We start from the raw sequence: 20,377 nt of genomic DNA, 5'->3' as shown, positions 1-20,377 counted from the left end.
TGCATCTCAGCGTTTTTCTTTTTTCCCCCGAGTGGTCCGTCGACTCAGTCCAGTTACAGTCGTCTGATCTGGGCAGGAGGCGCCAGGTTATCCCCGGGGAGCTGGAGAGTCAAGGACTGTAGCTCGAAATGCAGAATAATGTAATTCTATCTGGTCTGAATTCAACCTAATTACAGCAGAAAGCAAAACAGGCAGAGAGGCTAGCGACTGCAAATGGGTCGGGATGACAGGCCCATCAGCTTAATGCCCAACATCCTCGAGTGGAGAGCTTTGGAAAAGACTCACCAAAGAGCGCGAGCCTGCCTGAGTGACGGGAGTCAATGCATCGCAGAAAACATATTCTCTTTCTTGTGATTATCGAAAATAAAGGCTCCTTTAGGCCTATAAAAACACGAATAGACATAACAGCAAAATGATAATAACAATTAGCCTACCACAACGTCGTAATTATGATTACTGAGTGATAGGCTATTAGGCTGCATCATTATTATTATTATTATTGTTGTTATTATGCAGTCTGTGCAGGCTGCTATTTACCTATTATTATTTTCACAGAACCTTGAGAGAAACCTTTGTACTAATTATGAATACAGTGCTGTCTGCCTTTTGATGATAGTCACGAATTCAATCAGTTAAGGTGGATAACCAATATCATAGAATATCAACTGCATATACGGCCTCAGTAACTGCACAGCACAGAATTTAGGCCTATAGCTTAAAACGAGCCAACAGGTGCCTGTGCCCTACAATGATCACAAACAGCCTGTTTTTGTTCCAATTTGACGGGTTGTTTCACATGGCACAGCCTATCGCCGCTTAACTGCAGCATTGAATTGTTAATTTGACAAGTTCTTAGAGGACTGATTTTAAATGGCTCCTAACTATCGCAGTTGTTTGCAAATCTCTTGAAGCCTTCTGCAGAAACGTTGCACTCGGGGGTGTGGTAGCGGGGGGGGGGGTCACTATAATATTTCGGGGAGCCAACTGTGACAAATTCCTTTTGTCTGTGCTTTGCCGCTACTTTATTACCCAGACGCGCAACACAGCCTGGAGATAACGATTCATCACCGGCTGCATGGAAGTCACCATAGACATCGCCTCTGGGCAACCAGCTAAAGGCTTTCATATTCCATTTGAGAAGGGGAATGGGGGGGGGGGGGTGTAGAGAGTTTGATTAAATTGGTTTAAATCTTAATATGGATGCAATCGTTGTCAAAGTTGGACAGAAAAAATTGTGATTTTCTGATGGCAAATGTTTCATGTCAAATACACTCCATAGTTTCACATGTATTAATGTGCCCTGTTCATAATTAACTTAGGGTTTAGGCCTATTGCTTAGGCCTATATATGTTGGCTTGGAGTTTTATTGGATTTGATGTTATTGATGGCTTATCATATTCAATTGTGTTAAAAAAATATAGTGCATCGAAATAGTTTTTAACTGTTGTACCTGGCTAATTCATTTCATTTCAGTATGAGGCGTTAAAAACAGGTTGTGAAATGAAAGTTAGGTAGGTTCAAGTTGTCAGGTTACATAATGAGAGATTCTTACTGTTCAAAATAATCAGAAGGACATAAACGAATTAAAGCTACCATTTCGCCTCTTCTTCGAATTGGTTTTGAGTTTAGCATAAGTCTATATGTGTTGGTGAAAGTAACTCGCAAGCCTATAGGCAATGATGTATCCCATACCCATAAAATATGCCTATGTTTTGGTCAATTAAACTCGCTGCCAAGCTATAGGCCTATATGGTACAGGCCTATACATTACTCTCATTCGGCTAATTCACAATGTGCTGCATGAGTATCTTAAATAACTCTCAACTGCGCCCACACTTTGCGTTTGACCTTAGGGCGCGCGCAGATACAGTGAGACATCCTCCTTTTGTTCTCGAGGCTTCACTGTGAAGAACCAAAAAGATAGCCTCTCCGATAACCATTATGTCACCAATTGGAGATGATGTGTGATACATCATGGTCGTTTACACATTCATTTTGCCATAATGACGCATTCATCGTCCAAATGTCCAGTGGCATAGCCTGTCATCCCCAACGTGACATCAATAGGTAGGCTAGGCAGTTTAACAGCAATTGAGTTACATTTTACGCGCTTCCCAGGATGGCTCTCCCAACATATTCGTTCCCTCTTTATTTTATTCGATCATGTTTAAAAACGAACACATCTTAGGTTTACAGTACCCCCATTCTCGTCGCCTCACGTATCAACGTCCATTATTGATATAGCTTTAAATTCATACAATTGATTTTTATGCTTCCCTATAGCCAGTTTGAGCAGTTGAGAGATATCTTTATTCACACGGAAGCTGAAATAAGCCTGGCCTGAATAAGTGCGTAATAAAACGAAGATATATTAAATCCGTTTTCCCCGTGTTGCAGTTTTATTATGAGTCATTTTTCATTTTGATTAAATTTAGACCGGGAAATCCGCACTCTTGCTTCAGGCAGAGAAAGGTTAAATAATTTGTGCCAATCAACACTGTGTTTTGCATTGTCAAGGGCAAGCCAGGGTTCTCTTATGGACTTTATTGGCATAGTCATAGGCTGGTCTAATAATCTGTACTAATCCAAAAATAATAGTTTTAAACATATGCTGAGGCTATATAGTGTTTGTTAACATTTGCTTTGTTTATAAAACAAGCTTATATTTTGGGTTCTGATGGGGTAGCACCCCTCGACAGTTGCACTAAGCTCATGAGGCAATTTAAGTGATATTTTTGAAGAACCAATGTCATTCATTTATAAGTCATTCATTTATAAGTCAAAAAATGGATGTAGCAACTGCAGATTGCCGCTTTAATTTATTTGATGAAACCTTATTTTGTGTAGTCCCATCGGAGAGTGTGTGTATGTCTTTCTGAGTTGTTAATGCACAAGTGTTGTTGGACAAGTGCAACGTTCACAGTTTGCTTTGCAACATATTTTTTGTCTTCTTGCGTGATGTTACTAATTGAAGACCATCTTGTCATAATCATGATTAGGCTATATAGCCTGTCCTATATTCCTACTCCTCGTTAACGGTTATCTTCTTGCATATCGAATGTTATTGGTGCGTAAAAAGAACCACATAGGCTTAATTATAAATTAGTTGAAATTCTCGTGGCTCGATTGTCTAGTCAGGCTATTTGGCTGCTATCAGGCCTTACAATGAAAGGACAATAAACAGGGATGCATAATATCAAATAAAACCCATAGTTACATAGCAATTAAACATAGTTTCATGCATGATAGTCCATATCTATTAGCTAGTTGTTCATGTCATATCGTTTTATAGTGGGATTAAGGTTGGTGATAGCCTATGTGCTTAAACTCAGTTCTATTCTGATATACACCGCATGTCATATTATACAGCACAATAAAACTGGGGCTGCGGGTTCTTTAAGAGAAGGGAGCGGGCTGCAAAACATTGAAATGCGTGGGCCAATGGATGACCGAATGGCAAGAGTTAGGCAGGAGGGGTGTCTCGACAGCTGCTAAAATCACTTCAGATTCACTGGAACGGAGCTATCTTTCCCAATTAATATTCATGTTTAGCACAGTCAACACTTCATTTTGTTACATATTTTGATACGATGAGGGTGAGTCAGCAATGGCCTCTGCCTTTGTAGATGTTGCAACAACAATGCCAGAGAAGAGAGCCGGTATCCGCTTCACAGGAACTTGGGAACTCCTCAAATTGAAGATTTGGCTGTAAGTAGTCTGGCTAACTATTTTTACATTACCAATAGGCTACTCATCTCTATCGATTAATGTGCAAGTAAATGTGTTAAAGATCATGCTACAAGGTGATGGATATGCATTTTAAGACTCCCCCAGAATCTATCCCGATGGATTATTAACAGTGCATTTTAGTCTACTCCAGTTCTATGTCTTCTGGACAGATAATGGAAACGCTTCGGACGGTGTTGGTCGCGCACTGCTCAAGGAAGTATATTTAGACTAAATGATCTGAACACAGACGGGGGCATCATTTCTGCATCCGATACTGCGACAATAAGGAAAACAAATAGCATACTTTTCATCAACATATGAGACGTTCTGAGACGCTAATATGAATACAACAATGGAGCACACTGGAATTGAAGAGGTCAACCAGACACACCAGCAGCACGAGCCCATCAGCTTTGGAATAGACCAGATTCTGAACAGCACGGACCAGTCCAGCAGCTGCATGCTGCCCAACCGAACCAGCGACACGGATTACACGCTTGCCCCAAACGTTTACACCAATGGCTATAACAGCGTCTATAACCCGGCCTGCTCTATGGCGGCTGGACTCGCAGGTTCCTATAACGTGAATATGAACATGAATGTCAGCATGAACATGAACGTTAACGTTAATGGTGGGAACGCCGGTGGTGTTATCAGGGTGCCAGCTCACAGACCTATGCCACCGAATCCACATCAGCCCCCGCCTACCCATCCACCTGGCCTCGCGGGTGGCATCACCTCAGTGACTTCAATGCCAAGTATGGGAAATGCAGCAAACTTTACCTTCCCGTGGATGGAGAGCAGTCGAAGGTTCGCAAAGGACAGACTCACTGGTAAGATTCATCTAAACTTCTGAAAATGTATGTTTCTGTAGACAAAAAAACATGTCACTAAATGGGAACATTGCTTCGTGGATTTCCCCATAGGCCTATCATATCTGATGTATCCTTTCCAGTTGAAAAGAGGTTCAAACTTCAATATAATTCGTTTAAAAGTTCACATTTATTTGTTGTTTTTCAGTTTAACCCACATCCTTGCAAGCAGGGCGTATGCCTAAGCAAAACATTTTAGCATCTTGACGCTGTCAATTAAGAAGCCATGGTAGGCAATTATGTGACAGACTCATTTATCAAATCATATGTGCGACTGGGCATATGGCATGATGTGCGACTGGGCATATGGCATGAGGAATTCGATTTAACATCAAGGCCTGTCTATATGTATCATATTAGTTCATTTAAAAGGCAAATAAATACTTGCAGGTATTGTTAAGAATATATGTTGTGTAGATTTGTATAATTATATGGTATAATGTCAACCATTAAGATTGGCTTTTCGTTTAATAGGAGGGAATAAATGTGATAAATCACTGGCACCCTAATCAAAATGATAGCTCTCCATAGCATACAAAATGTACGACACGATTTGAAGAGATTTCTCTCTTTCAAAATGCAATAGAACAGATATATTTCTGAATATAAAATTCACCGCTCAACACCATCCGAAGAATTTTAATAACAACAACATCAATATCAATATACCTATAATACAATTAATAGGTTAACGGCAATAATTCTAACAATCATAATAATATCCTAAACATAAACATATCCTAATAATAATAGAATAGAGTATTGCTGTTATTAGGCTATTATTATTAGTATTAGTAGTAGTAGTAGTAGTATTGCTTATTGTAGCAGCCTAATAACAATATGACAATTTGCTTATTCTAGCTTATTATTATCATTATCAGGCCTATGATACATTTACTTTTAGAGGCATATAGTAGCTAAGCTTTGCAGTTTTGGCATATAGGCCTACTCTAGCTCCTTTCAATACAAAATGGGCCCTAAACTAGCGAGTCAGTTTACGGCAAGGTAGGCATTGATGATGCACTCCTGCAGGTGTGTTACGTAAATAATGGTGAATGGGCTCTACGGGCCCATTTAGGCCTATAGTTGTGTATACAGACGACGATTAGAGAAGATAGCAACACTGTCACTATCAAAGGACACCCTTGTTAGGCGTTTTTGACATTTCCCTTTCCACGTTGAACGTCACGACAGTAAATACAAATAATCTATTCGTGTAGGTCTTGAATAAATGCTGTCTTATTTGAATAGAACCGTCTTCAACACACTGTTGAACAACTATCCAGTTACGTCCAACCTAATTGAACCATTGAAATAAAATAAAAAGGGAACATAATTGTGACAAATTCTATACAAACTTTGAAGCATGGCATTTAAACATGTAGCGTACTTGTTTATTTAATCCATAAACCTTTGAATTTACGTTTATCTTCACCATCGGGGTGTCAAGGTAAATGAGATGACATTACGAACGCTTCAGGTTTCACCAAATGTATTGGCCTATATATGTGACATTGGCAGGTGTAATGCATTATCTATCTACTATCATTCACAGAAACAAATTATTTTTGCTGTAGGCCTAAGCACAAATGTAATGGCATAATTTATCTCACTCATGTTCAGATTTCTCTTATCTTCACGCGCTTTTAGTTTAAGCTATCATAAGACCCTATTATTGCGTATAATAGGCTTGTACAATTCAGGCGTTTAATCTGTAGAAGAAGAATGAATACATTAAAGTATTGTGTCTGGGATTGTGAATATGACTTAGGCCGTACTGTATATCAATGCCTGCAGGTCCTGAATCATTTGACCAACGCTTTTCTCGTATTTTGGGAAATTGGAAAGTGGCATTGGTTCAAAATCATTTTTCACGTAGGCTCTAGGTGTCTGGTGTTTTCGATTAGCATAGAAAAAGGCACAACACGAAGGGTTGCATGGGCCATGATATAGGCCTCATGTTTAATATTTTCTAATTCGACGAACATTTATTTGAACGATTAAGGAAAGAGAAGAACGTGGTAAATTAAATCATAACTCGATGGCCAGCTTTTGGCCTGTACATTTTACAATGACCATAACCTCAGCTCCCACTCCGCCGAGATATGAGTTTTTCTGCGATGACGTCACCACAATGAAGACGAAAATTATGATCATCATGTATTAGCCCTCATTAAATATTAACAATGCTATAGCGCTGTGCATTCCTCATTAATTATTTAAACCAGAACAGATATGTGAACTATAAAATATATTGTGTAAATATGCGTACCTATTGTATTCATAGTCACAAAGGGCCTCTCGTTTAATTTGGTTTATCTTTGGTGTTGGTTATGTAGCCTCATTATTACCCACCAACAAAACTTTATTTTAAGTGAGCACTTTTTGTTATCATTTGTGATCAACCTTTGAGAAAAAGGCCTATCTTGAAAGTGCTTGAAGTATTTACGGTATAGCCATTTGTCAACATTGTTTGAGACATTTATTTTTTAAATCACACATCGTAGGCTAATATTCTGATGTTTTTGCCATCGATTTCATTTGAGTTTAGTATCATAGGGGCCAGATTGTATTTCCACCTTTAAAAATAATCCCAAATAAATTCATTTCGGGAACCCTGATAAGCCTACTAGGCTACAAAAGATAGGACATTAGTTTTAGTTGCTGGATGGACTTACTTCAGCATTCAGCGCCAGTCTTTTTGGTTGACCTATCTTAAATGAATATCTCAAATCGTAAAGCGTTTCTCTGGATACTTGAAATAGACCTCTCCTTTTTTAAATAAATGATCCCTTTCATATTGAATTGCAGCGCTGCACTTCACCGCAAGCGTCAAAGCAAGTGAAACAGCGAACAGGCCTAGAATTGGAGATGCGATATTCACAACAGACCGGACAGATTGGGTGGTACTGAAAGGGAATAACACATGTTTTTATGTTAATTGACTTGGCAGTTTGCAAGTTTGAAAAAGAAGAGAGTTGCATAAACAGATGTGTCCCATCAAGTCAACAAACATAGTTGATCTTGTGGCTCTATAGGTTCTGGGGAAATTGTAGGCCCTTGGTCTGTTGTTAGTTTCATAGCAACATATGCTTACCACCAAAGCCATTTAAACTTTTACAATATCTGCATGTATTAGCACAAAATAATATATCCATACTGTAATACACTATAGTCTTGAAAGTGAGGTAACAAATAATACCAATCTATACCTCTATAATCAATGTCTTTTGATGAGATTTCAGTATTAGGAGAGTTGATAAGTGGTTATCACTCTTTAGAGAACTATAAATACCTTAAAATAACTTGATGACATATAATTACACAAACCACGAACAGATATAACAGTTGTAAATACTATGTAATGTGTACTGCGATTACATTCCACCTGCTTGTTGTACCTGTGCAATGTCCCACCATGGCCAGTGAAATTAGAGCATGCCTTATGTTAATGCATAGCGTAAATCCAATTGTATTCCTGTAGTAGTGTTCTATCTTAGTTAAAAACAATGACCTTCCTCACAAATATATAAATGTAATGATGGCTACAGTAATTGGATATTAATGGGGAAAGCCGTACTGTTTTCTCTGGAAGTTGCTTCTATTCTCAGCCAGTGTGGCAGGGGCAAGTGGCTCTGTTTTGCCTCACAGTGTAATAAATAGCGATATATGTTCATGTTATATTTCAATACCCCGGTAAGAATCCTTTACGCACATATTTATTAGATTGCTACGCATGTAATATCCGCAGTGGGGAAGAGAGGCGCTGTCACAGAAAGGTGTTATTAAGTATATCTGGCTTTATTATATCTCCACGGTAGCATTTTATTTTTTGATATCCTTATGCTAAATCATATTACCCAGGCATCAGATTTAGTATTTCCTTTGTCATCCGTTGGAAGAAAAAAACAATTCTCAAAAAACAATTCTTGCAATGTTTTCTTGAAAACAAGAATTGTAACAGCAATTCCTAACACAATTCCTGTTATGAGAAAGGACTGTTTTCACCTTTCAAATAAAAATTAAATAAGATCAGTGAATGAAATAAAAATGAATAACACTGAACACTTTTGACCACATTCAATTTTCTCTCCTTTATGAAATACGTTGATCTTGGGAATTGAATGGTGATGTGGTAGTCAAGTGAAATGTCCTATAGCCTCTGTGGCCATACTTGGTCTTTCTCAGTTATGGGAAACAGTATTTACTTCAATGAATACAATTATTGTGGTAACTGTCTGTGTGTAAACACTCTGACAACTTCTTGCAATATGGGCTGTAATTAAAAGCAATCACATCAAATTATAAAGCCTGTCACTGTAAAGAGGCTGAGGGCTAAGTTGAACTAACTGCCTCATTCCATGTCTGCAGGTTTTGATAACAGACAGGTGTGTTCTGGGCTCTTGGCACACTGCTGAATTTAGTGGACTACTACGACACACTTGGCTCTTTGTTTTGGAAGCTGGTCAAAACTAGCAACATCACAGACAAAGTACAATTAAAACCTATTTTACAACGTCTAGACCTTTTGTCTTTTGTTCTATTTCCACATTAATTAGTCAATCATCATCAATATGAATAGTGTCACGTTTCAACTGTTTATTTGGAATACCTTATGTCAGAATTAAAGTTAGGTTGAAGGGAACCTTTAGCACGTTCGACTGGATGGCAGTCTGTTTGCTTGTTACTCTTGGGTTGCATATGAACGTGCTTGTACTGTATGTGCCTGGTCCATTAGCTGGTCCACAGATGGCCTGAAGTAGAAGTCTAATGTGGTGTTATCTGTACCCAGACCTGCATGTTGAGCCGGGAGCAGACATGCTTGCTCCAAATGTGTGACCTATTCATTTCTATCCTTAGGCAATGAAGGGTTGGACCCTCTCTAGATTAAAAATATGTTTTTAAACACTTTTTCAACACTCAACACTTTGAGTCACTGCAATTGTATTGCAAATGTACCTAATTTTAAAAAATTAAGTATTAAAAAAAAAATCATGTGTATTTATTTATTTATTCTGCTATTTAGGTTTATAACCAATCTGAGAAGTTGGGAGTGATTCAAAATGATTGTTGAGTGCGTTATGTGGCTTGTGTTTCATTTGTGTTTTATCTCATCTCCAGAGTGCCTCTGTGGAAAATACATTTTGATTGCTCACACTGAATTCAGGTTACTAAATTCTCAACACAGTAACATTGGTCCCCCAGGACACATATGGAGATGTTTCATATGCATTTTGGCTCCTGGTGAGCTCTGACAGAACTAGGCACATAAACATACTGTAAGACAACAGCTTGTGAGGAACAGGGAAGCCTGCTTCCGATCCCTTCGACAGAAACATCTGTTTTACAGGTTATGTATGTATGACAATAAGGCTTTAGAAGGGATTTATATCCAAACATATTATATTGCATTTATGAATGTTCTGTTTACTCATGCCCGGCACCAGGGGCGCAACTTTCACTGGGGACAGGGGGGACATGTCATCGTTGTCTTCAACCCCCCCCCCCCCCCCCCCCCACACACACAGATTCTGAAATAGCATTTTTGTCCCAATGCCAGTTTTATAATTGAAATGTGATACAAAACTCCACTTCTAAAACAAAAGTTGCGCTGCTGCCTGACGACAACATGCACAAATAATCTACCTTGTCAAAGTGCTTGAGATTGGTACTTTTCCTTTGTATCATGTTTTAATTGGTAATTTCTTTTTACAAATGTAGCGTGTACATATCGCCTAAGTTACTATGTTTGGCTGGATAGCTTAAAAAGCTAACTGTAATGATTCGGCATAAAACCAAATTTGATACTTTTGGCCTAACCAATCAGTTTAATGGTCCTGAATGGTTCAGTTGGTAAAGCATGGGATTAGCAATGCCAGGGTTGTGGGTTCAATTCCCAGGGCCACCCAAAAGTGAAATCTGTTCTCACATGACTGTAAGTTGCTTTGGATAAAGCATCTGCTAAATGTCATATATTATATATAGTTATTGTGCTAAATGACAAAAAATGACAAATGTAACAAATCCCCATCTTGACAAAATAGCAATAAGAGCTACTTCCAGAGTACCCCCACCTGACCCCCACAGCTCCTTGTGGGTCCCTGACTGTGTCTCCCTTTCTTTAGCGGAGCAGGCAGAGGACAGACAAGCAGGAGACCCCAGTGGGAGGCCAGGAGCCCCCCCGGCCCTGCCAGGCCTCTGCCCTCTCCCCAAGGGGGACATCGGCAGGGTCCCTACCTGGAGCTCTATGGAGACATTAGCCAAACACTATTACCCCGAACTCGCTCACCTGCGAGACACTGGCCCATTTGCAGACTATCCCTTTCGAAAGGGTACTTGTCCAGGTGAGTCACTTCCCTGCTCTTCTTTTACATGTGTCCTTTATCTTGCCCTAGTTTGTCTTCTCCTGGTTTCCATCAGGGGTGTTAAAATACCAAAATGCATAGCTAGGTCCATAGGACAACACACTATGTACTGAAAAACTGTATGCATTTGTTATGAGAAAGGACTGTTTTCACCTTGTAATCATATTACAAGGTTCAATAGCTAGTAATGAATCATTAAATGGTGGCTAACTCATGTTAAAATAAATAAAAACATAGATGATGAAATATTGAATTGCGTTAGGGATGGACAACATAATCACAATTATAAGATGAGTGATCATGCAAGCTAAATATATGGCAAAGAATGGTATATGTCAGAGAAGGTTCTCACTTGACCAAGGTTCATCTCTGGAAAAACAAACTTAGTCTCTCTTTCTCTCTCTCTCTCTCTCGCTCTCTCTCAGCAGCCCTTTCTCCCTTCTCGGTGACCCGGCGCATCGGCCACCCCTATCAGAACCGGACGCCACCCAAAAGAAAAAAGCCCCGCACCTCATTCAGCCGTGTGCAGATCTGCGAACTTGAGAAACGCTTTCACCGACAGAAGTACCTGGCATCGGCGGAGCGCGCCACCCTGGCCAAGGCCCTGAAGATGACAGACGCACAGGTCAAAACCTGGTTCCAGAATAGGAGGACAAAATGGCGGTAGGGGCCCATTACAGCAACGCATTACAGCAACACACTTCTAGACATTCTTTAACACTGTCTGTATCAACACTCTCAGTGTTAATGTTTTTTTTTAATTATCGCTTTTGGACATTTTTTATTTCAAGTTTTTTCCCCAAAACTGCTTTCCATTGTTATGCTGCCTTATGTTTTATGCATTTTGATACATCAGATTGATGCAGGAAGTGTCACAAAGTAACAACTAGGCAGCTGTTTAAATTAGAGTATGGTATAGTATGTGAATTGCTTTGCTTGAGGTGAGCAAGCTTTTGTGATGTTTTAAAGGACCACTCTATGCACCCAAGGCATTTTGTTGTGACAGGGAAACACCTTTTTTGCTTAGCTTAGCTCCTACTTGTTTTTTGGAGGCCAATTCCCTTGACCAAGCACAATTAGCCCTGTTCTTAAAATGTCCTCTGGAAAGATGCTGTCCAAAGCAATATTGACACACTAGTCTGAATAATTGAGTGCATTGTCCATGGCCGAAACTCTTCCCCCTAACTCACTCAAACGGTTGTTTATGGTCATTTGAAATGAATGAGTGGACATTCAAATTATAATGCCTTACTTAACCTTTGATGACAAACAAGGAACTAAAGGGAATGCATGTACTGTAGTAGTCATTCCTGTACATCTGAGTCATCTTCAATCATAGACTCTGTGATCAGATAGTGGTCATTCACTGAGATCCAACTGATCTGGCTGACCTTCACCTGATGTGGTCAAGGATGTATTGTTGTTATCCATATTGTGAACAGCACATGGGGTCGTAGGTCATTAAATGCCGTACGAAATCCAATAGCAATAATTGGATTTGTGATGTGACTCACCTTTGAAAAGCTGGCAAATGATTTATTTCAATACCAGGTGGAAAAGTAAAGCCTGGGATCCTATTTCAATAGGTATTTATGTGCCAGGCGTCAACACAGGGCCATGTTTCCTACAGAAACATGAAAAAAAGAATGGCTAAATGGCATATCATGAATAACCAGGGAATTGGCTAACTCACTTTCCTAATTTCCAAGCTAGTTTTGGTGTGATTTTTTATATTTCCCCATAGTGTGTTGATAGGATGTGCATGAAAGATGTATTTGTGTCACAGCTACGCTAGTAACAAGCAAATGATCAAATGAACAGCAGCGAAATCAGATTACGATAATGTAGTTAACAATAACGTGTGGCTAATGGAAGGAGGATGGTGTGTATAAAACAATATTTTAGAGGTGTTTTTCTGACTCTGCTGCACATGCAGACCTAACCATCACATGGAAATACACCATATACACAAAACTATGTGGACACTCCTTCAAATGAGTGGAATCGTATATTTCAGCCACACCTGTTGCTGACAGGTGTATAAAATCTAGCACACAGCCATGCAATCTCCATAGACAAACATTGGCAGTAGAATGGCCTTACTGAAGAGCTCAATGACTTTCAATGTGGCACCGTCATAGGATTCCACCTATCCAACAAGTCAGTTTGTCAAATTTCTGCTCTGCTAGTGCTGTCCCGGTCAATTGTAAGTGCTGTTATCATGAAGAGGAAAGGTCAGCGAAGTGGTAGGCCACACAAGCTCACAGAACAGGACCGAGGTGTATAAAAATGATCTTTCCTCGTTTGCAACACTCACTACCGAGTTCCAAACTGCCTTTGGAAGCAACGTCAGCACAATAACTGTTCGTCGGGAGCTTTATTAAATGGGTTTCCATGGCTGAGCAGCCTAAGATTACCATGTGCAATGCCAAGCTTTGACTGGAGTGGTGTAAAGCTTGCCGCCATTGGACTCTGGAGCAACTGTAAAGTATGGTGGAGGAGGAATAATGGTCTGGGGCTGTTTTTCATGGTTCGGGCTAGGCCCCTTAATTTCAGTGAAGTGAAATCTTAACACTACAGCATACAATGACATTCTAGATGATTCTGTGCTTCCAACTTTGTGGCAACAGTTTGGGGAAGGCCCTTTCCTGTTTCAGCATGACAACGCCCTCAAAGTGTGGTCCTAACAGAAATGGTTTGTCGAGATTGGTGTGGAAGAACTTGACTGGCCTGCACAGAGCCTGGACCTCAACCCCATCGAACACCTTTGGGATGAATTGGAACACCGACTGCGAGCCATGCCTAATCGCCCAACATCAGTGCCCGACCTCACTAATGCTCTTGTGGCTGAATGGAAGCAAGTCCCCGCAGCAATGTTCCAACATCTAGTGAAAAGCCTTTCCAAGAAGAGTGGAGGCCGTTACAGCAGCAAAGGGGAGACCAACTCCATATTAATGCCCATGATTTTGGAATGAGATGTTCGACGAGCAGGTGTCCATCCACATACTTTTGGTCATGTAGCATGTAGCATAATATCCATGTAAGAATGACATACATCCAGGGCCGTAACCAGGGTTTGAGTTTTAGTGAGGTCCTAAAATGATATTTAGAGAACAAGCAAAAATTACCCCAGCCATTATCACATGTTGCTGAAGCTTCGTTCACCTCAGTCGATCTACAAACATATAAGCTGTGTTCGAATACTCATACTAACCATACTATTTGTGATGTAAATTGAGAATGTAGTATGCTTATTGGTCATAGTATGGATAGAGTTAGTATGCCATAAGTTCCCGGATGTCATACTACATTCGACAAAATATGAAGTATACAAGCAGTGGACACTATTTCCGTGATTTTAGGGCCCGTAATGCAATTTTTCAGAAAATGGGCTTGGCATCACATTGTTTTCAGATTTGAAGAAAATGGCGGAAAATATGCAGCCGAAGTCCGACGAGAGCGTATACAAATTCATTGCTTTAACTAATTATGACATATCTTAAGGAAATGTTGAGCAATGTAATAAAGTAATGACTTTTCAAATAAGTTACGCTACACCTTATGTTGGCTGACAATTTGTTGGCTACGCTATCCTTATGAACTGCAGGTCATATCATTACAGCATTAGGTACCGGTATGTTAGCTAGCTACCTAACGTTAGTTGACTACTAATACATTGAATTTACCAGTATATTAACTAACTACCCAACGCTTATTGACTTGATTATTCACGTCATTCTTAGCTAAGTGGTATAGTCGTTGTGTGTTCTCAATGGACATGAGTTCACTCTGGCTATTTACGCCGATTTCAGAGCACTCTCCCAGAGTGCAGAATAACTGATGAATTTAAGAATGCTCAACACCTGTTGAATATGGCCGGTGTCAGTAACCAACTAGCAAGAGGGGGCATAGCAACAGCATCAACTTCCGATAGGCAAGCGTAGCGCTAGTATGGACAATCGAAAGGATACCGTTCATTTACAGTATACTAAAATTAACTTATAGTATATAGTATGTAGTATATACTCATTAAGTATGTAGTATACAGTAGGTTAGTATGGGTATTCGAACACAGCTATAGCCTATTAGCAATACAATTAGCCGCTACATATTAACTGACATAAATTCAGCACCGGGATTAAAAAGTATAATTTAATATGTACAGAGGGATCTGTTAACAGAAAAAGTATTTTATTAACAAAAAGTAAACAAATGAGTTCGCTTTACAGATTTTTGTTGTTGTTGCAAATTTAAAGCTATTTTCCTGCAATTCTATACATTTTGCCATTCCTTCAGAAAGTATTCATACCCCTTGACTTGTTCCAAATTTTGTTGTGTTACAGCCTGAATTCAAAATGGATTAAAAACATTATAATTCCACTTATCTACACACAATACCCCATAATGACAAAGTGAAAACATGTTTTGAGAAATCTCATTTACATAAGTATTTACTCCCCTGAGTCAATACTTTGTAGAAGCACCTTTGGCAGCAATTACAGCTGTGAGTCTTTCTGGGTAAGTTTCCAACATTTGTCCATTATTATTTTCAAAATTCTTCAAGCTCTGTCAAATTGGTTGTTGATCGTTGATAGACAACCATTTTCAGGTCTTGCCATAGATTTCCAAGTAAATTTAAGTCAAAACTGTAACTCAGCTACTCAGGAACATTCACTGTCTTCTTGGTAGGCAACTCCAATGTAGATTTGGTCTAGTGTTTTAGGTTATTGTCCTGCTGAAAGGTAAATTAATCTCCCAGTGTCTGGTGGAAAGCAGACTGAAACAGGTTTTCCTCTAAGATTTTTCCTTTGCTTTGCTCCATTCCATAATTTTTTTTATCCTGAAAAACTTCCCAGTCCTTAACGATTACAAATATATCCATAACATGATGCAGCCATCTATATGCTTGAAAATATGGAGAGTGGTACTCAGTAATGTGTTGTATTGGATTTGCCCCAAACGTAACACTTTGTATTCACGACAAAACGTTAACTGCTTTGACACATTTACTATTTTAGTGCCTTGTTGCAAATAGGATACATGTTTTGGAACATTTTTTATTTTGTACAGGCTTCCTTCTTTTCACTCTATGAATTAAGTTAGTATTGTGGGGTAACCACAATGTTGTTGATCCATCCTCAGTTTTCTCCTATTACAGCTATTAATATCTGTAACTGTTTGAAAGTCACCATTGGCCTCATGGTGAAATCCCTGAGCGGTTACCTTCCTCTCCGACAACTGAGTTAGGAAGGACGCCTGCATCTTTGTAGTGACTGGGTGTATTGATGCACCATCCAAAGTGTAATTAATAGCTTCACCATGCTCAAAGGGATATTCAATGTCTGTTATTTTCTTTACCAATAGGTGCAACCTGGTCTCAGAACATTTTGTATTATTCTGAATGTAAATCCGAGAAACTCCTTTAGTATTATATGTAACGTTTCGTATGGAATGTATTAATTTACCCCATAATGAAAAAGCAAAAACAGGTTTTAGAGATTTTTTCAAATTATCAAATTTCTATAAGTATTCAGACCCTTTACTCAGTACCTTGTTGAACAACATTTGGCAGTGATTACAGAATTGAGTACACCTGCATTTGGGGAGTTTATCCCATTCTTCTCTGCACATCCTCTCAAATTCTGTCAGGTTGGATGGGGAGCGTTGCTGCACAGCTATTTTCAGGTCTCTCCAGAGATGTTCAATAGGGTTCAAATCCAGGCTCTGGCTAGGCCACTCCAGGACATTGAGAGACTTGTCCCGAAGCCACTCCTGCGGTGTCTTGGTTGTGTGCTTAGTGTCTGAGGTTCTGAACGCTCTGGAGCAGATTTTTTATCAAGGACCTCTCTGTAATTTGCTCCGTTCATCTTTCCCTCGATTCTAACTAGTCTCCCAGTCCCTGCCGCTGAAAAACATCCCCACAGCATAATGCTGCCACCTCCCTTCACTGTAGGGATGGTGCCAGGTTTCCTCCAGACATGAAGCTTGGCATTCAGACCAAAAAGTTCAATCTTGGTTTCATCAGACTCAAGAATCTTGTTTCTCATGGTCTGAAAGTCTTTAGGTGCCTTTTGGCCAACTCCAAGTGGGCTGTGACGTGCCTTTTACTGAGGAATGGCTTCCGTCTGGCCACTTCACCATAAAGGCCTGATTGGTGGAATGCGGCAGAGATGGTTGTCCTTCTGGAAGTTTCTCCTATCTCCACAGAGGAACTCTGGAGCTCTGTCAGAGTGACCATTGGGTTCTTGGTCACCTCCCTGACCAAGGCCCTTCTCCCCCGATTTTGCTCAGTTTGGCCGGGCAGCCAGCTCTAGGAAGAATTCCAAACTTCTTCCACTTAGGAATAATGGAGACCACTGTATTTTTGGGGACCTTCAATGCTGCAGACATTTTTGGTATCTTCCACAGATCTGTTGCCTCAACATATTCCTGTCTCGGAGCTCTACGGACAATTCCTTAAACCTCATGGCTTGGTTTTTGCTCTGACATACACTGTCAACTGTGGGACATTAGATAGACAGGTGTGTGCCTTTGCAAATCATATCCAATCAATTGAATTTACCACAGGTGGACTCCAATCAAGTTGTAGAAACATGTCAAGGATGATCAATGGAAACAGGATGCACATGAGCTCAATTTTGAGTCTCATAGCAAAAGGTCTGAATACTTATGTAAATAAGGTATTTATGTTTTTTATGTTTAATACATTTACTAAAATTTCAAAAAACCTGTTTTCATTTTGTCATCATAGGGTATTGTGTGTAGATTGATGGGGAAAAAATTGAATTTAATACATTTTAGAATAAGGCTGTAATGTAACAAAATGTGGAAAAAGTCAAGAGTACTGATTACTTTCCGAATGCACTGTATATTACAAATTCTAGCTAGGTGGCTAACGTTAGGTAGGCTAGGTGTTAGCGGTTAGGGTTAAGTTTAGGAGTTATGTTAAAGGGTTAAGGTTAGGGTTAGGGGAGGAGTTAGCTAGACGCATTAAGGTTGGGGCTTGGGGAAGGGTTACCTGAAAGGGTTAAGGTTAGTTTTAGGATTAGGGGAAGGGTTAAGTAGTTGCAAAGTAGCTAAAAGGTAGTACATAGTTGTATAGTTGCTAATTAGTTAAAATGCTAAAGTTGTCCGTGATGAGATGCGAACTCACAACCTTTAGGTTGCTAGATGTTCACATTTCAGCTTTCATTTTTAATTAATTTACAAAAATCCATCGGGGTCCCCTGGAGGTCAGGGCCTCTGGGCATGTGCCCTGCGTGCCCGGTTGGTAATTCTGCCATGATTATTAGCTTAGATCGCTTAGCTTAGACTAACTAGACAAATTTACCAATCACATTTTTTTTTATTGACATGGGCTAATTCAGTGACTGTCAGTGAGTGACATATAACAAGAGGAACACTGCTGATGCACAACAACATTTTGAAATAGCACCTTGTGTATTATCACTTTTAACAGTAAGTTGAGACCACAACTGAGTCCCCTTGGTGTCCTCATATGTAGTTACGACATACACGATTGTAAAAAAAAAAAAAAATTATTCTCCATCATAATGAAATAATGGTAATCTGAAATAACTAAGGGTGAAAATGAAATAATTAAGTAAAATAATCATGTTTATATATAGTAGTTATTATAAAGTAGTTATTTTGATCAATATCACTTTTTGAGGGCATTTAACACATATTTCAGGAAGTATCTGGTATTTTGCTTTTGAAAGTAGGATTTATGATGACATGAATATGAATATTTAGGCACTGTTTTGACAACAACAAAAAAACATCTTCTTCCCACTGTGGAACCAGGAGACAGACAGCCGAGGAGCGCGAGGCAGAGAGACAGCAGGCCAACCGTCTGATGCTGCAGCTCCAACAGGAGGCATTTCAGAAGACCCTGAGCCAGCCCCTGCAGCAGGACCCCTTGTGCCTGCACAACTCCTCCTTGTACGCCCTACAGAACCTACAGCCCTGGGCAGAGGACAACAAGGTGACCTCCGTCACCTCCCTGGCATCTGTGGTCTGACTGACAGTGTGTGTGCGTGCGTGTGTGTGTGTCGGGGGGAATGGTGTGTGTGCATCTGTGTAATTCATAATAAGAATATAATAGTAATGTTGAGGATTTTTCTAAATGTGGGTGGGCCATTTGTTGGGGAGGGACCACATATCTACAGTAGACGGATGCACATTAAAATGCATTTTATGCAGACTGTTGCATTGTGGAATTGTACAGTAATATGTTTTGTTATTTAACGTGCATAACAACCGACAATAAGGACAAGGAGGAAACCTATAGTATATGACGTTTTCTCGATGTATTTCTTTATAAACCACGTATTCTCTTTTATAGATCATATGTGGACTTCTTGGCGTGGACAGACATACATTTAGTTCCACTGAAATGGACAATGATCAATGAGTCTACTAAGTTTTTTCAGACCTGATTCTGTCAAGTAATTTTCCTACCTTACACTAGATTTTCACTCTCCCTTCAGCTGTCGGTCTAAACAGAGGACGGAGCTAAATCCTACCTGAAATCTAATGGACACATCGGTAGATGCCTACCATCAAGACTGTCCTGTTGCCAACAGGGAAGCACTGACTCTCAGCCATATGGCAACAAAACTGGATCTGATTCCTTTAACTGGATCGGATTCCTCTAACTGGATCTGATTCCTTTGCGTTTGGCTTTGTACAATGTAGTAATGCATGTTTCCGATATTTCTGTGTGCACTTGGAATTGCCGTTGAAGTCACCAGCTTTCCAGGTGGATCCCTTCCCTGACTGCAGTTTGCAAGTGGTATTGTGGAATATCTCTTCGAGGATTCCTCATAACTTACTACATTTAAAGGTGTTTTATATTAAATGATATTGTGACTTTTTGAAAAGATTATCAAAATTGAAAGCCTGTTTTGTTGTTGTGTCTTGTGGTTCTTTCACCAGAAAGGATAACTGCATAATTTCACAAAATCACACCTCCTAAACTAAGAGTGTCCTTTACTCTAACAACCTAATGTTATTGATTATTACACACTTATTTGCATCTTTCAGTGTTACTCTTTCATTTCAATATTCCATCCTTTATGACAACTTCCTCTCCATAGTCAAACCAGCAGGGCATGTTTCATATAACACCAGAAAAGGCTGTATAAAGTTTTACACAGCATGCTTTCATCAGTAAAGTGAGAGTTACTACAGTATATACAATTTAGTGCAACAATGGTTTTTGTGAGACTGCTTGGATGCTATCGATGTAATGATTAGCCTATCTCAACACATTTTCTGGGAAACGAGGCCCAGGTGGGAGGTTTTCTGAACAGTTTGTTCTAAAACGATAGATACCTTGTGGGGAGAACAGTGTCGGGGATGTCTGTGAACCATGTCCACCCATAAACTGGACAGTCGTCAACATCC

General features: G+C 39.6%; 1 protein-coding gene across 5 annotated transcripts; it reads left to right on the top strand.

Annotated features, from left to right (window-relative positions):
• The first annotated feature begins 3,457 nt into the window (after nucleotides 1-3,457).
• LOC139581152 (T-cell leukemia homeobox protein 3-like) lies at nucleotides 3,458-19,868 on the top strand. 5 transcript variants are annotated; one of them, XM_071410621.1, is made up of 5 exons: nucleotides 3,459-4,562; nucleotides 10,727-10,945; nucleotides 11,395-11,629; nucleotides 18,773-18,953; nucleotides 19,459-19,868. In XM_071410621.1, exons 1-5 carry the CDS (start codon nucleotides 4,070-4,072, stop codon nucleotides 19,468-19,470), a joined length of 1,140 nt encoding a protein of 379 aa, XP_071266722.1. In that variant the 5' UTR covers nucleotides 3,459-4,069; the 3' UTR covers nucleotides 19,471-19,868. The 5 variants fall into 5 exon arrangements, with proteins under 5 accessions (XP_071266723.1, XP_071266722.1, XP_071266720.1 ...); XM_071410619.1 differs by having other exon boundaries at nucleotides 19,314-19,856; XM_071410620.1 differs by having other exon boundaries at nucleotides 3,460-4,562; nucleotides 11,392-11,629.
• The last annotated feature ends 509 nt before the right edge of the window (nucleotides 19,869-20,377 follow it).

This window comes from Salvelinus alpinus, chromosome 7, assembly GCF_045679555.1.
Source record: "Salvelinus alpinus chromosome 7, SLU_Salpinus.1, whole genome shotgun sequence".
Classification (NCBI taxonomy): Eukaryota; Metazoa; Chordata; class Actinopteri; order Salmoniformes; family Salmonidae; genus Salvelinus; species Salvelinus alpinus.
Note: the sequence above shows the minus strand (reverse complement) of the source record. Positions and strands in the feature narration are given on the sequence as shown.